This window comes from Eumetopias jubatus, unplaced genomic scaffold (assembly GCF_037043125.1).
Source record: "Eumetopias jubatus isolate StellerSeaLion01/CBP00866 unplaced genomic scaffold, mEumJub1_p1.0 scaffold_2, whole genome shotgun sequence".
NCBI lineage: Eukaryota > Metazoa > Chordata > Mammalia > Carnivora > Otariidae > Eumetopias > Eumetopias jubatus.
The window spans coordinates 80285232-80302870 of record NW_028274808.1 but is presented as its reverse complement, the minus strand read 5'-3'; the positions used below and the strand labels follow the sequence as shown (position 1 = coordinate 80302870).

Genomic DNA, 17639 nt, shown 5'->3' with positions numbered 1-17639 from the left:
AAATTTCCAACTGAGGAAGAAACTGGCTCCCATAACAGCCAGAGCTGCAATGTCATGATTATGACACTATGCTTCTGCCTTACAAAGTATTTTTTTTAAGTCCAATAGAGCTGCTAAGTTTAAACACCATATACGAAAATAATATTTTAAAGCAAACTTTTAAAGGACATAAAGACATAAGTAACTAAGAAATTGGCATTTCTGTGTTCTATTGACATTTGAAATCTTTCCTCCTTTTTTATTTTTTAGACTTAGTTTTGATGAAAATCTGAGGTCCTTTTTGCACCTAGGAAAGAATTTTTTTTAAAGTTCCTTCAAACTACATTTTTTAAATTCATAAATTTTAAACCGTATTCATATCAATATTCTTTTTTTAAAAAATTATGGTAAAAAAAGTGTTTTCTTTCCTAGTTTCATATCCTAGAGATCTGCTGTGGAAGACAATACTAGAATTTAAATAAGTAAATAAATGAAAATAAATAAAAAGAAAGGTACCCCCTCCTCTCTTCCTATCACTATTCTCTGCTATTGCTTAATTTTTTGTATTCATGAGAAGGTAAGGAATAATCACCTCTCCATTTCAGAACATCAAAATCCTGTCTCTCTTTCTCAAGTCAGAAAGACCTTGAAACGCAGTCTGCTACCCAGAAGGAAAGAGGGGCAGCTTCCTTTCCCTCTCTTCCCTGCCTGTTTCTCTTAGTCAGGCAAGCATTTATTCTGCAATTGTCCATTTCAGAAAGTTAATTTGCAAAACTCCATACAGAATTTCACTTATTACTTTACAAGAGAGCAAAATGTTTTGAAGAGAAAATAAAACGATTTCACAAAATTATTTAAAAGTAAACAAGATCAATGAAGCAGAGGAACAGCACACCGGAAGGAACCTAAATTCCCATAGGGTTATTGTGAAATATATCTTGAATAAAAGTCTTCATCCCCTTATCTATACTCTGATTACCTGGCCACTGTACAGATCCAGGTGCTAAATTTGCTTAGAACAAGAGTATCTGTGGTTCCTAAAAGCACCTTTGGAAAACAATTTTGAAATAAACTCAAGATGAAAACTTACATTGGCAAAATGCTTTAACTGCCTAAGTATAAATCAGTTCAAAATAAGGAAGGGGAGAAAGGCTTTAAAAGACATGAAAATAAATGGCTCTCTTTTTCTTTACAACCCAAACTCATTGAATATGGTAACTGACAGTTCTAATTGCCACTGTGCTGACAAAGTGATGCTTCGCACCCTTCAGCTGATGACGCCGAAAGGTGCTCTGCAAGAAAGCAGTATCTTAGAGATGCACACAGTTTTGAACTAAATCTATTCTTCCACATAATAGAACGTGATATCTGAAGCAGAAAATAATACCGAGCAGATTAGCATTCTCTGTCCCTTGATGATTTTGTTTATTTGTATCCTCATATACATAGCTGAACTATAAAAACTGCCCCCCAGAAATTTTTATTTGAATCTACAAATGATACTTTCATTACTTAGCTACTCAAAGCAATTACAATATGATAATAAGAGATACTTTCAATCCTTTTAAAAAATACTATATTCTGACAATATAAGACAGAATAAAAAACAAAGTACAAAACCACAGCAAGATCTTTTTTAGTTGTCAAAAGTCAGTCAAATACTATCGATGAACTATTTGAAGATTTACCTAAGAAAGTCAAATTGTCAGTGTCAATTATATTTTACGTGAGTACAAAATGTGGGGGGAAATGTACCTAGTAGGCACTCAAATAACCCAGTCACTTAAAAAGTAATGAAGCAAACTGAAATTCTTTTGTAAATGTAGGTAATAAAAAACCCAGAAGCCCTTTGCTTTTGAACTACTTTACCCATTCCAAAGTAAAATGATCCCCCATCAATGGATTTGGACATTCCAGGAACAACTATTCTAGCTTGTCCTGCTCAATTACTCGTTTAAATTTTATACCCCTACTTGCATACATAATACACTTTAAGCTGCTTTGATTCAATATTCAAACCAGTCACCTACAACACGGACTTGAAAATATTGTAACCAAAGAATAGTCACAGCAAGAAACCTATTTCATGGTGTCAATCTGACATTTATTTCACTCATTCATTCATTTAACTTGCAGGTGTTGATCTCTGACCACGTGCCAGGGCACACAGGGACACGCTTCTGTTCCTGTGCAGATCCATTCTGCTGGGGATGAAGACAGTCGACTTACAGATGCCCAGTGCAAGAGGGGGGCCAAGTTATAGCAGAAATAGAGCCAGATGATTTGGCTGAGAGTAAGCAGAGGTGGGGTGAAGGCTACTGGATTATGAGGTCAGGGAATGGCAGACTGAAGAGGTCACATTCAAGGTGACTGACACCTGCAGGACAAGAAAGTGTCAGCAATAAGGCCACAATGAGAGGAGTGAGTGGTGGGGAAAATGTGAGATAAAGTCAGAGAGGTCAGGGAAGTCCAAATCATGCACAGTAAAGTCCAAACCATGATAAACCTTGCAGTTTATCATAAAAACAATGGAAAGCTCTCAGAGGGTTTTAAGCAGGTGAGTGTCATGATCTAATTTTTTTCAAAAGATGACTCTGGAGGCTGAATTTTGGCAGAATTAGAGGGGATATGAGAAGAGCAGTTGGGAGACTATTCAAGTGATCTTGGCAAGGGATGATGGTGGCTATGCAATGAAGAGAAGTAGATGAACACAGGATATATTTAGGAGTTATAGCTGATAGGACATAGTGATGGATTAGATGGGGGAGGGTGGTAAAGTCAGGGTGCAACTCAAGGCTGCCTTGGTGCCATTTACTGAACTGAGGAAAGACTGTGGGGAATTATTTGGTAGGGGAGCTGAGGGAAAGTAGGGGTAAATCAAGAGTCCAGTTTGTGGCCAGATTAATTTTAGAATGTCTATTAAGTACCCAAGTGGGTATGTAAAAAGTTGGGATATAAAAATTGGGAGCTCAATGGAGAGCTCAGGGCTAGATTTATAAATGAGAGTCATCAGGGTATTGCAGTACTTAAGACTGGATCCAGGGAGAGTGCTGCTGGAATAGAGGCCCTAAGACTCAGTCCTCGGACAACCCACCATTGAGAGTTTGAAAAGAGAACTTCGAAGGACGTCTGAAAGGAGACTAAGACACAGCTTCTGGTTGCTGTGAAGGGTAGAGAAAAATGGGAGAGAACCTGGGTGGAGGGGGGGCGCAGATAAGAAGTCAAGGACTAAAGGAGATATGAATGCTAGTGAGACTGGTCCAGTGGAAAGGGAAAAGGATCATGTAGAAGAAAAGTATGTTTAAATGCAGGAGAAAGTCTTGGAACAAGTAAGAGGGGATGGTACCCAGAGCACAAGCATCATCCTTAGATTAGAATAGGAACTCTTCACCAATTATGATAGAAGGAAAGTCACAGATTGTGAATTTACATATAAGTAAATTGGTGTATTTTGGGTTAGATGATGAGGGGTTTGGGGACTAGACAGAGAGCACATACATATTATGGGATAGCAAAGCTAGTGGGTATCAATTACATAATGAATATATATATATAACCATCTTACCATCTTTATATATATATATATATCTTCACATATATATATAATATATATATTATCATCTTAAGAATAAAGCAGTATATAGAGAGACTTAAAGATATATCTTAGATATTGATTTTGTCTGGTTGAAAATTTGATTCATCAATTTCTCCCGCTTTTATACTGAGGATCTGTGAAGTACTAGTTTGGTAACTTTATAATGCCACCAAACAGAAAGCCAAACTCAAAATCTGTCTTCCATGGCAGGTATCATCCTACCACCTTAGTTTTCTCTGATTTCCTCTAGACCCCGAGGCTACACTTCACAATACAATCAGCACTCATTCATTCCATATTTGTTTCCTGTTCGTAAATCTTATTGTCTCAAATTGAAACAAAGATGGGGCCACATATTACAATAAGATATCACTGTCTCTCCCACTGTGAAAAACCTAGTATTAGGTATAAAGTAGGCACTTAAATGCTTGCTGACCAATTTATCTTTTTAGAGTTGACTAACAAAAAGTTTTACATAGCAATTCCTTGGTTAACAGAATATGCATAATTCCTCATGGCACCTGCTAAGTATTGCCGAGAGTGCTGAAATTATTCATCAGTTTTCTCCTTTACCTGCTATTCAATTAGTCTGTCTGTGGCAAAGTCTAGAATATATATCAATCAAAAGCAGAAGAGTGAGCTAAGTATAAGCTATCTTCCTATTAAGGTTTGCATCCACTATGCTAGCTTTGGTCTAAAAAATTACTCAGCTGCAGGAAACTTTAAGGAGAATGCAATCATAAGGTTGGAGAATTACCCGGTGCTACTTGTTTTCTGTAGCATATTATGGATTTAAAATCAATTTGGTAATATCCTTAAAGAAAAAAAATATTAAGAGAACACTCATCAGCAAAGCCTATTTTGCACTGCTTTAGATCAAAGTTTTCTTCAATGCCAACTGAAAGGTTAGCAGATTTTAAGTGCTGTATATGGATTTCTAGCTTAAAATATGTGAAGCATAAATTTAATTCCAAATTTAATTCCTAATTGTTAAGCCAATTATAGATATTTGGATATTATTATATTTAAATCAGATTGAAAATATCACTTATATATATTTTTCTTTTAAGTAATTGTATTATCAAACAATATTAACCTTTAATTTTATCCAACAGGTTACCATGGAAAGTTAATAAATTAACAATCAGAACAGCACTTAACCAAAGCTCCCAGATACTACACATGGCAGCCAATAGTGTTCCAAGGGAGACAGTGATGACAGGTATTGTAAAATTTTGTCACTCTATAAAATAAAGTAGGTACTGACAGAATGAACTATTCCATTTTTCCATGTTATATGCAAATTGACAAAGATAATATCTAATAAAATGAAACATATCAAGAGACTTGGAATTTTAGACTCTATGAAAAACTATACCAAAAATATTAAGAAAACTCTTTCAGTGGACTCCCATAGCACTAGACAATACCAATTGAGAGGATGTTTTAAAAACATTTATTGCATAAAATATTTTAATTGAATCACTTAATGAGTTCCATAAGATGCATGTATATTTATAATATTTCTGTTTTTCAACGCTTGCATCTAAAGATCTGATGATAACATGGTCACCAACTCTATAGCTAAGAAATATTAAATCTGTTTAGCTATTATTTTAGGTTTTTATTCATTTCTCACTAACTTACACAGATTTTTATAGTTTTTACTTAAACCACAAATCAGTTTCTAACTGAAAAAATGGCAAAGTTAATATTGTTCATTGATAAAATAAATCCAGACAATTGAGAATTATTTAAAAAGCAACCGATAAACTATGATCCCAGTCATTCTTTTTTGTGGGTTTTGGTGGGGGGAGGAACATACATTAGTATAGAATTTTTGTTTTAAATCACTAGGAAAAAAAGATAAGATCTTTCTCTAAAAGCAAAATTTCTCCCCCATGAAGCCAATACACCTTAAAATGGAAGTCAATAAGCAATTAATGGCACAGACTTAACTAAAATGTTGCAAACGTGATAGTATAATATCTTGGTAAATATGAGACTTTTGAAAGCCATAAAATTAAAGACTTTGTTATGTGTAAGTTCAATAGACATGACTTATCACTATTTAATATGAGCTTTAATTTTTAAATGCCATGTTCCAATGAAAAAGTGTACTGCACAGGAAAATTGAAATTTCAATAAAGAATCCAAAGAAACAAACTTTATATTAAAGTACCTTTAAGAGGTTATACTTACGCAGCAACCTCCTCTTTTGACAATCCTTTGAAATTCACCTCCAGGTAATGATCTATGTCATCTTTTTCTTTGATCAATTGAGACCTGAATGAAATGGAAAGAAATAATAAAGCACTGCTTTATCAAGTTAGTTGAAAAGCTCCCAAACATATAAAATGCCACCAGGAGAAGAGAAATATTGAAGGTATAATACTGTATATAATAAATGTTCTACAATGGCTACAGAGATAGCTGTTGATTAGCAATTTCCAAATTTTCATTATCTTGAATGTTAAGAGATAAGGAAGAATCTTAAACTCAGTGTGCAAACAAATAAAACACCAACATATTAAAATAATCAGCATTCTTAAGAAAAATGGAGTTTTCTCCTCAAAGATTATGAGCTCTTCCATTTTGCTTGTGTTGCCTCACATTATAACTTTGCAATACAGAAGTCATATTCTGTTTGGCCCAGGATTTTGAACTAAGAACACCTGCTTGATACAAACATACAAAATTTATTTGTTCCAAACAGTACCAAATTTTGCTCCAAAATGTTGTTTGAGTGGGTTTTTTAGTCACACACAAAATTCAAGTTATTACTCAAAAAGTGATTTGAAAAAGACTTTACTGAGAAATCTATTACACTGGTAGTGTATTTATTCTCCACCCTCCCTTGCACCTCTAAAAAACAAGCACACCCCTAACATCTCCTAACAGTGGGAGTATGGGACTAAACAAGCATCTGTTTTTATCCAGAAACTAATGGAAAATCTTGATACAAAACTTTGCCTTAAATGGTTATGAAAAAAGTGGGTTTGTTTCCCATAAAATGAATACAAGAAATAGTGTTCTTTAAAATCCATCTTATTTTAGGGATGTGAGACTGGGCTGCATTTTTGCTGGTGTTGAAAAGAAAATGGAATCTCAAACGTCATAAAAGGCAGAAAGAACAAGTTTTTCAGACTTTGTAAATACTCCACATTATTCAAAAGTAAAATTGAAAATAAGGATATATGTAAATCCTGAATTATGCATGTATTAAAAAATCTGTTTTTTAAATTTTCTGAGAAGAAACTTTGATTTGCTGTTATAAGGGAACTTCCATGTTGTTTTAACTGTATTCATTTATTTTGGTCCAGGGACTTTGGTCTTTCCCAGAAATACTAAGAATAAAGTATGCTCCTTCTCAAAACATAATAGTCTCATAATACTTTGATCATTATGCCTTTTCTGAAGTGGAAATTTTGCATATAAAGAAAATAAACCTACATATGCAAATTTATTTATATCAATAAATAATATATGCATCACTATAACTCAATAAAACCATAAATAGCAATTTCTAAGTAAAACAATCCTCATTAATACTTATGACAAAATACATTGTTCTCTTCTACAGTTTCCGGGCTGCAACTCCAGGACCTGGGCAGCTGTTTAGTGTGGCAGCAGAGTGATGATGCATTTTTAGCCCCAGGATCATTTCAGTACCTAAACCTGGCCTGCCAACTTACCCTAGTAGTGAGACTGTGTCCGCCTTCCTCCAAACAGAAATTAGCACTCTAGACCTTGCGGATTAGAAGCTGTACACCTTTCACGCCTAAAGCCTCTGCTTTCAATTCTCCACTAATGTTTTTAAAAGGAAATGTATCTCCAAAGTTTTACAGGACCATGATATAATTAGAATAGGTAATAAAAAAATCAAATGAGTACTAGCTTGCTAAATAAATAAATTCTTTATATCTGAATGAGGTTCATCGATCCTTTGGAAATAGCAAATTTGAATATTCTGAATATAACAATATACTCTTGTCTTTGAACAATTTTGTTTTCTGAGATGTGCTACTGACATTTCTTACTGCAAGAAATTCATTCTGTAGGAAAAGAAATGAAAACTAGGGTCACGTACCTTGGAATTGTGCCGGGGGAACATGGCAGCTTCTGTCTGGCTAAAGAGGTAAGCTTTGGGCGTGTCATGGGCAGTGGGGGCAGGGTGGTCATTCTAGACTACAAAAAAAAACAACAACAACAGTATTTTAAAGAATGAATTTTTCAGAGTCCTTTAAGACATTATTAGAGATCCACAGTCTGTCATCTGAGCTGAGAATACCTCTGTGTGTAGAGCTATACCTCTATTATTCAGGAATGATACTCAGTGAGTGAATTCTGCAGGTTGCTTCTCGTTATTTTCTTCTACCATCTGCCTTTTGGCCAATTTATTACTTGTCTGCATCTCTACCACCAAATGGATAAGGAGAAAATCTGATAAATGAACTGAAGATTCAGACGATCAGGAGCTTTGGTATGAATTTTGTTAACGGACATGGTTGCAATTAAAGAGAGAAGATTTTTAGGACAGCTATGGACTTCAAATGCTCATGCTTTGCTTTCCTGTTACAATCAATAATTGAAAATTGCTCATACTTTGCTGCTTTCTAAAAACTTTCTTCCTCACAAATAAAGGCTTTTCCTTAGAAGTGATGGATGCTGAGACTGATTCTCAACAAGCAGACAGCTGCCCCAAGAGACACAGAGCTACCCTAGTATAACAAATCACTTCAAAATATAGAGGTCCAGAAAAGATTGTTTAAAACAACAATCATTTTATTATCTGTCACACTTTTTGTGGGACAGGAATTAGGACAGGGTACAACAGGACGGCTTTTCTCTATACCATGATGACTGAGCCTCTTCTGGGAAGACTCAGAAGCTTGGGGGTAACTCAATGGTGAGGGGGCCAGGAATCATCTGTAGGTGTCTTACCTCATATATCTGATAGTCAATACTATTAGCTGGGAACTTAACTGGGCTGTTTGCTAGAACATTACATGTGGCTACCCATATGGCTTGGGCTCCCTCACAGCATGGCAGCCTCAGCTTTCTCTTGTGGCAGCTCAATGCTCCAAAGGCAAATATGCCAAAGAAAAGCCAGGTGGAAACTATATCCACTTTCAGAGTCCAGCCTCGGAAGTCACATAGCATCCCTTCTACTGTGATAAAAAACCTATTCATAGTCAAGGCTAACGAACATCGATTCACCTACTGATGGGAGAGCATCAACTTCACATTGTATGAAGAGAATATGGGATGGGGGATATTGTTGTGGCCATCTTGAGGAAATGCAATGTGTCACACTGGGGAAGGTAACTGAGCAATAATGAAGGTGGGTCTATAAAATCAAATTATCTAGGGGAGTTGGTTAAGCATCTGCTTTCGGCTCGGATCATGGTCCCGGGGTCCTGGGATCGAGCCGCATGTCAGGCTCCCTCCCCTGTGGGAAGTCTGCTTCTCCCACTGCCTCTGCTCTTTCCCTCTGTTCCTGCTCTCTCGCTCTCTCTCTCACTCTCTCAGATAAATAAATAAAATCTTTTAAAAAATAAAAATAAAATGAAATTATCTAAAATTTACCTTAAATAGGAAGAAGTGTGGACATGTCTGTCACATGCTGCAAGGGCTTTCAGACACAAAAGAAAGAACACTTCTACTCTTAGAGAGGCATCAAAAAGGCCAGAGCCTCTTGATTCCACCACCATGTCCACCAGGTTTGACCTCTACCCTTAGCCTCACCAAGCAATTGAAGGGTCTGTGTTAGGTTTTAAATCACTTACTTCCAATGTTTACTACCTGTGTGACTCAGGGTAAAGCACTAACCACCTGGGCCTTGAATATATTTAACAGATACTTATTGAGATACTACTTGGTGCCAGGTCCTGGACTAAGTGCTGAAGATACAGCAGTGAACAAAAAGATGAAAATCTCTGATCTCAGAAAATTTACATTACAGGTTGGATGTGGGGTAAAGACAGATAACACACAAATATGCAAAATATATACAATGTCAGATGATGATAAGATCTACAGCAAAAAATAAAATTACCCAAATGCTCACCAGTAGTGAAGGCATAAATAAGAGCAGGATGAGATAAACTCAAAGAAGTTAAAGAAAAATTTGGGAGTATTCCAGTGGTGTAGGGTCTTGAAGATAACTGTAAAAACTGATTTTTACTCTGATAAAGTTAAGAATCCACTGGAGGATTTCGAGCATGGGAGTGACTTGACCTGACTTGCGCCTTGACAAGTTCACTCTGGTTTCTCTTTTGAGCTTAGACTGTAGGGGAAGGAAGGCAGACAACAGAGAGGCCAGCTGGGAGGTTGTTATGAAATCTGAGTGAAAGAGGACGGTTGCTTAGATAGAGATGGAGGTGGACAGATGTGGTCAGACCTGAGGTTGAGCCAGCTGTGGACAGCCAAGGTACCATATTCTTCTTCCAGGCCATGCGGGAGGGGTATGGAAGAACAATAAGACTCAAGGGAAAACCTTTTGAAATCCAGCATAGAAACAGACCGTCTTGTGTTTCCAAATAAAAGATTATTATGAAAATAATTTTTTACATAATTAAAGAGAAAATTCTAATGCGGATCAGTGTCATGTTTTACACACCATGGAATCCTAATATTACCCAGATTATCAGGGCATGATATGATCCATGAAACAATGTCCACTTATTTTTATATAGTTATAGCTAAAGCACACTGTCTCAACAGCAAATGTTAGTCCTCTCCTACTTTGTAACTTCATCATATAGTGACTTCTTTTGTAACTTAAAAAAAAATCTGTTTTTCTAATCAGATGTCATATTAACTAGTTGAGTTACCTGGAAACCAGAACTTACTAAATGACAACTTTATGCAGAACATATGGTAAGAAGTTACAGAAACATAAAGATAGATCTCACATACAGGCTTGAAAGGATACCAAAGGCTCTCCCAAACCCACCTCCCATGAGCCTATTTCAGAGAAGCTATGAAGAATCTATGTTCCAGAGTCCTCTGATGTTACAGAGTAAATCTGCGCCATCTCAGTTCTTAACCTCATCTGTCTATCCCTACTGGATTTCTAAACGGATGAAAGAAAACAATGACTGTGTTTGCTTCAGTTGGGACATTTCATCCTCTATAAATTAAGACTGTTGTGAGAGCCCCACTTTGCTTACCAAGGGCATTGTGGCAGAGGTGATCTCTACATAATTACAAGGGCCCTTGAAAGGTTTACCAAGCAGCTTCAAAATGAGGACACAGTACTTGTAATTTCTCTAAGTCCTAGAAGGACGGAGCTGCTTGTAGACAGAAAGAGGGACCAAACCCCAGAGCTCTATCCAGCCAACAAGGTGTGTAAAAGCACCCCCACAAGTTGGGGTATGTGATGTAAATGTACCCTTTTTGATGTTAACTTGGGTTAGACAATTTTTGCTAGAAAATATAAGCATCTAATGAAATCAAATGCAAATGTTATACATGGAGAGGAACATGTCTTCTTTGTCACACACATGAACTGTGATTTTTTTTTCAATATCTGAGTTGTTTCCTACCATTAAAGTTTCAGCTGCCAGTTCCTTCATTTTGCTCTCCTCTGATCTGAGAACATTAGCAGCAGGAACACCTTTACTCTTAAAATTTAGTTTAACGTAAGTATTGCAAGCCCTGCTGGCAAGCCTCAAGGCACAAACTCCGAATGGGGGGGGGTGGTCAGAACTGAATGATAAAATGGAAAAAAAGTTATTAACTGAATGTTGGAATAAATAGCTCTCAACCAATCTATGTTGGAAAGTTTAAGCTCAGAGTTAGGGTAGAAGTTGAGCAGGCTCCCTCCCTGCTTTAAACCGCACATCCCACCTTGCTTATGCCTGCTGGGAAAAGAGATTTTGTCTTTCACAATTGATACATGGCCACCCAAAGGTATTTTGTTTTTACACAATAGATAATGTGTGAACTGAATTTTATGGCACATAATATTTGAAATGCATCAAATACTTAGAGGGATCTTGCAACAAATTATTATTTTTAATCTAAGTAATCACCATCTCTTATTTATGCTGAATTTTCTTTAAGTAAGAAGTTGGTGCATTCTAGCATACAGAAGCAGCCAAGAGGAAAATAGGTGAGAAAAAAGGCAAGCATGCTTAGGGTCCTATCATTTTAGGATTCAATTATACCTGTAGAGTAAAGAAAGCCTTTTGCTCTTTGTTAATACGAGTTGTATCACTTCCCTGGTGTCGGCCAGGCAGTGTTCCCAGCTCCTAGGTGAGCTCCAACATGGGAAATGGGATTAATGCTTTGGGGTGACTGTCCCAGGCCTGAAGCAGAAATGGAACACATCCTCAACAATGGCGCTGCATCAGGGTTCTCCTGGCTCAAGACCACAGAGGAAATCACACAAGATGGGTGCTACTGAAGGAGGAGAAGGGTTCAGAGCCAGGTGAGTGGAGATAGAAAATGAGAGGCACCTCTCTGGCTGGTACCAAAACCAGCCTAGCCCTGGGAGCTGAGGGGGTAGCAGTCTGTGAGGAGGACCCAGAGGCAGCTCCCCCAGTACCAGCAAGTGGGCGGAGCTACATGTGGCACCAAGAATGCTAAGCGGAAGATCAAAAGGCTGCCTGAAGCCATTCCACTGTTGGTATTCAGAAGAGATTTGGTGGATTCTTTGATCTGCTGGTTGGTTCTTGTATCACGGTTTGGCCCCCACATGCAAAGACAAATGAGAATGGAGAAATACAGGATGAAAGGTTTAAGAGTGCTGGGTCAGGCTGAATGTGTCCCATGGTGAGAGTTTAAATTTTTGGCCCCCAAGTAAAATTCTTCAAAGAGTAATCCTCCCGCCCACTATCCTCAGAGATGCCCTCATCAGGAAACACAGAGGAAGGGGTAGGCCTAGCACTGTGTTGACAGAGGCTACTAGGGGAGTGACTATGTCCGAGGCTGACTACTGTCTCTAGAATTCAATCACTGTGGGATGTGAGAAAGCCAATAAACCACAGGAGACAAATTTATTATTTGTCATCAAGAGAGCTCAGAATAAATGATTTTACTATCACCAACAAAATCATTTATAAGAGAACTGTTCACATTATCACCATAAGCTCTTTTACTATGATAGATTAAAGAAAACTACAGAAGAAATATCCATAATTATGGTCCTGAAAAGAGTAAAAAAAAAAAAAATCACATAAAAAAGTTTAAAGAGTTGCTAAATGTTTATCCCTTGAATCATAATTTTTAGACCATTTGAGCACACAGTGGTAGGTAATTAGATAGGTTAAGGAAAATAAACAGAAATCATACATTTTCTACTAACCTACATTTATTGATGGTTAAATTAAAATATAAAGCAGGAAAAGTGTTGAAGGCAGGCCCTGGTTCAATTGACTTACTTTTGGAGAGTACTGCTGAAGGTCTCTCCAAGGCTTATGGACTTCAGCCTGAATGAAGGTCAGTAATAATAATAGTAGCAAAGGAGAGAAGAAAAAAGTTAAAAATTAGTTAGTAGAATAACTCCTCTTCCTGTCCCAAATTGTGAAATAAGATTTCTTCATACAAATAATACCAAGTACCTAGTATGTGTTTAAATGTACTTTTTTTTTAAAGTCCAAACTGTAATCTCTACTAATCACTAATTCAGTGAAATGCCAGTACATCCGAATTATGTACATGTATTGTTATATTCCAATACGAATGTGACCTTAGGGATAACAACTTGATCTCTCCAACTTATGAGACATGAAGTTATCTTTACCCAAACCAAGGGCATCGCAGTTCCCTTTCTGCTCTACCTAACTCTAGCCAGGACTAATAATTTATCCCTCCGCCTGTTTATTTTCCCACTGCCCTCAGAGGGCCAGGTGACCTGGGAGGCAGGAAAAGCGCCTTTCCCGGCTCCTACTTCTCTTCATTTCTTGAGGTAAACGGCGAGGAACCCTGCTCACGAAACTTAGGACGGACTCTACAGACTGATGGGGGCAGGTCAGCCGGGGTCGGACGGGACTGCGTGGAAGAACCGCCCGCCCCTCCCAGGAACTGTGCAAGTCCTGCCCCGAGCTTCGCCCCTGCCGTCACGAACCTCGGTGGACTAGCCCGTGGAACAATTCTGGTTTTCCGTTCCGCCGAAGTGTGTCCCCCACCAGTGGCAAAGTGCCGGGCGCCGCTGCTGCCCCCTCCTCCCGGGGTAGTTCAGGGACCCGGCGCCGAGAGAGGGGACGCGGGACCGTCGTCCGGGTTACTGAGGGGGCGGAGCAGGCCAGGAGGGGCGGGGCTAGGCTAAACCGGGGCTCGGGATTGGGACAGCTCTCGATTCCTCGGGCACGGGGCGGAACCTAGCGGGAGCGGAGCCTACTGAGGGCTGAGTGCGACTCCAGACCTAGCAGGTTTTTCAAACAGGGCGGCTTTCAAAAGTTAGACCGCTTTCAGAAATTAGTTCAACTGACCCACGGGTCTCCAATTTGCCAACCTGAATCATTTCCTTCATGGCACCGCCTTCTTAATATTTTGCTACATTTCCCTGTTGTCCACAGGGCTGATGGAAAAGTGCTCAGCTTGGTTTTGTGACCCCAGTGGCTTGATGCCCCTTTATGCAGCTAGAAAAGTCAATTCTTTTCCTTCTTCCTCAGCCTCTGTTGCAGTCAGACCCATCTTTTCCCTGCCCTCCATAAATATTTTTCCCAATCCTGTCTCCAGGAGGATAACCCAATTTTGAGTTGTGGTGAGCTAAAAACTCAAGATCTTTTTCATCCAATCGTCTTGCATCCTGTCTTTCTATTACTTTTAAATTCTTACCTGAAACTCAGGTTTATATTTACATTGACTAAATGTCAGCGTATTAATCTCAACCCATCATTCCATCCCATCTTTCACATGGAAGTGCAAAGAAGTGAGCTTTCTGGCCCATTCTCTCATATGTATAGAGGGCAAGAGAGTGAGAATTGTTGCTTATTACTTCTCAAATACAGATGTGCCGGAAAGTGAGGCTTTTATTCAGTGCCTACTGGCACACACTGTACGAAAGCGAACCATCAATATTGCTCACACCAGTCGTTCTATTAGCCACAAATTGATCCTATTCGGAGTGCAAATATAACCATAACCACACTTTTCACTCCAACATCTAATTTGCTGTACCGACATATGAAATTATTTCCACCAAGTAAGTTGACATCATACAGGCAACTGACCACCATGACTACCCATAACTGGGCTCCACATGATCCTACACAGCAGTAAGGCCTGTTCTAGCCTCATGAATTCGGCTCCCAGTTTTCAAACATCACCTTAACACAGCTCCACTGTGACCTGTATGAATTTTGTTCCAGCCCTTGCTGCCTTGTTTGTTTAGAGGTTTGTGAATTCCATGCACCTTCTTTCTTACATGAGGCCCTCCCTAGTTTGGCTTTCTAGGTGGCTTCTTCTTGCCTCTTTGCATTTATTCCTCTGCTTGCTGCTTTTTCACTGGCAGTTCCTTGACTCATTCTCTTTCTCCTTTGCTTGGTATAATATTGCCTAGAGCTAGGGAATTCAGTTAGAGAACTTTGTTTGCAAGTGACAGAAAACCTCAAATTGGCTTAAGCGAAAAAGGAACCTGATTATTTCCTACAACCAGAGGATGCCAGCTTCAGCTGCCACTTTACCTATACATTCAGGATCTTCTGAAAACTTTCAGGACTCTAGAGCACCCCCCACCTTTCAGCGCACAGAATTAATCTCTCCCTCTCTCTACAGCTTCCTCTTAGACCGATTTTATGATATGCCTATCACTTTGCATGGATCTTGGTTTATAGGAGTTAATCTCTCCTGAAAGACTGTGAGCTTTTTGAAAGCAGAGACTGTTTTATTTTTCTCTGAATCCCCTGGAATAGTACAGGGATTAGTATATAGCATATGTTCAAAAATGTTTATCGAATTAACTGAATGAATGCCAGGATGGGTAGAGGCTCCTCAAGCTGATTCTTCCATATGTACTTCTTCTCATTGCTTCCTCTCCCACCTCCACCTAGAGTTGGTGAGGTGAGAGAGGATACAGTTATATCTTGAATGCTAATACTGACCTGATAAGATCTAGAGTGCCCCCTTCTGATCTTTGCTCTGGAGAAAAGGTTTTCAGAATATCTCAGCACACAAAGAAGCAAATGATATTCCTCTAGGGGAAACCAATACATCTTAACTACTTCCCCATAGTTGTTCTCAAAGTGTTTCTGATATCTCAATCATCATGTCAATCATCTCAATCATCACAATCTTCCACGATGAAAATTACTTTGAATCATTCTTGTTTTACTGAACACATCCCCAAGGAATATCCAAAGAAAGAATACATGGGGTAAAGTTTTTGAGTTCTTTCATGTCCGACAATGTACTTATTTGGCCCGTGGTCATTTGGCAGGGTTGGGCATTCTAGGATAACAATCATTTCCTCAGTTTAGAAGGTATTGATTTTCCCCCTAGTATCCAGTGTTAACGAGAATTCTAATGCCAATTTTCAGTCTTTTGATGGGATCTTGTGATAAGATCTGTGTCTGCTGTGACAACCCCAGATCTCTGTAACCTGTAATCAGTTTATCTCCTGATTACAATTGTAACTACCCCCGGTCAGCACTGGGTTTTGCTCCATGCCATCTTCAACAGCAGAACCCGTGCTGAGAGGATTATTACCCCCCAACCCCCAGCACTGCTGGTTAGTGACAAAGAGAAGAAGAGAGTAAACTGCACATTAGCTTTTAAAGGCTTCATCCAAAATTATATCCATCATTTCTTCTCCTATGTCATTGGTCACAAGTCACATGGCCATACTCAATTTTAAGGGAACAGGTAACTTTGATCTTACCATGAAAGAAGAACCAGATCTCTGTGAAGGGTCATAATGAATATCCCAGATCTGTCTTTCTCTTCAACTCAGGGATTTTTGGGGGTTGTTTTTTTTTATCCTTTCTGTCCTGACATTTCATGGGGCTCTCTAGTAGAGCCTGTCAGCTGAATATTCACATTTTCCTCCGATTTAGAGAACTGTCTTCTATTTTTAACACATTATTTCATTTTCTCTTTTTCTATGATTCTTGCTTATTAAACGTAGATCTAGACTTGTCCTTTTTATCCCTGGTTTTTTTTTTCCCACTTTTATTCTCTTTGCTTTTTTGTTCTAAAATCTGGACATTTGGGATGGTATTATTTTTTCCGTATTTTATTGATTTTCTTGTGGGTGGGAGAAATATTTTTTAGTCTTTGATAGCTCTTTTTTTTATTTATCCTTTTGTATAAACGCTTTTATGGATGTACTAGGTTTTATGGATGTACAATTATTTCTAAATATATGAATTAGTTTTGTCCTGTTTTCTCTAAATTATTTTTTCCTCCAGAAAATTCTTTTCTTCTGTTAATGTTGATATTTCTCTTTTATGTGGCTATTGTTCTTTATTGCTGTATTAGCTAGCATTATATAATTAGCTGCTAGTAACAGAAAAAATATACAGAGGAAGCAATGAGAATTGGAATGACATTCCACAAAAAGTTCTTTTTGTCTGTGGCTCCACTGTATATGGATACCACTCCCAAGGTCACTCATTGTCCACAGCGGCTGCTTTCTAAGCTTATATCTGTATTTTATCTGAAGGAAGGATGCACAGGGGAACGATGGCATATTCTTTCCAAAAAATTGAACACATCCTTTCTTGCTATACATACCACTGGCAAGGACTTTATCACAATGTCACCTTTAGTTTCGAGGGCAGCTGAAAATACGAACTTTATTTTGAGTACCATATGATTTGCTAAAAGTCAAGATCCTATAACTATGGAAAATAAGAAAGGGTGGATAATAGGGGACAACCACCATCAGTTCATAGGTAAGAAAGAAAGACTGGATCTCTTGCGTGAGTTTCCTCTATTTTTGTCTAAATGGGACTGTTCTCCAAGTTTTCTCCTTGGGTAAGAATTTTCAAAGCTCTGGATAAGGTGGGCAAGTCCTGTCTCCTAGAGTTTCTTTCAGGGTGACAGAATAGGGAACCAGCTTTTTGGTTGTGCCCTCTATGCCACAAGAAGTAGCCAGGCCTGAGGGGCCAACCTG

The 17639-nt window shown here is 38.3% G+C and overlaps 1 protein-coding gene across 1 annotated transcript in view; it reads right to left on the bottom strand.

Moving 5' to 3' along the window:
- TTC29 (tetratricopeptide repeat domain 29) overlaps positions 1–7756 on the bottom strand; it is a 240110-nt gene extending 232354 nt beyond the window's left edge. Inside the window, exons 1-2 of the mRNA XM_028125309.2 lie at positions 7665–7756; positions 5777–5860 (exon numbers count right to left, since the gene is read on the bottom strand). Of these exons, the coding sequence (XP_027981110.2) occupies positions 5777–5860; positions 7665–7756 (176 nt within the window). The remainder of the gene's footprint in view (positions 1–5776; positions 5861–7664) is intronic.
- Positions 7757–17639: the final 9883 nt, after the last annotated feature.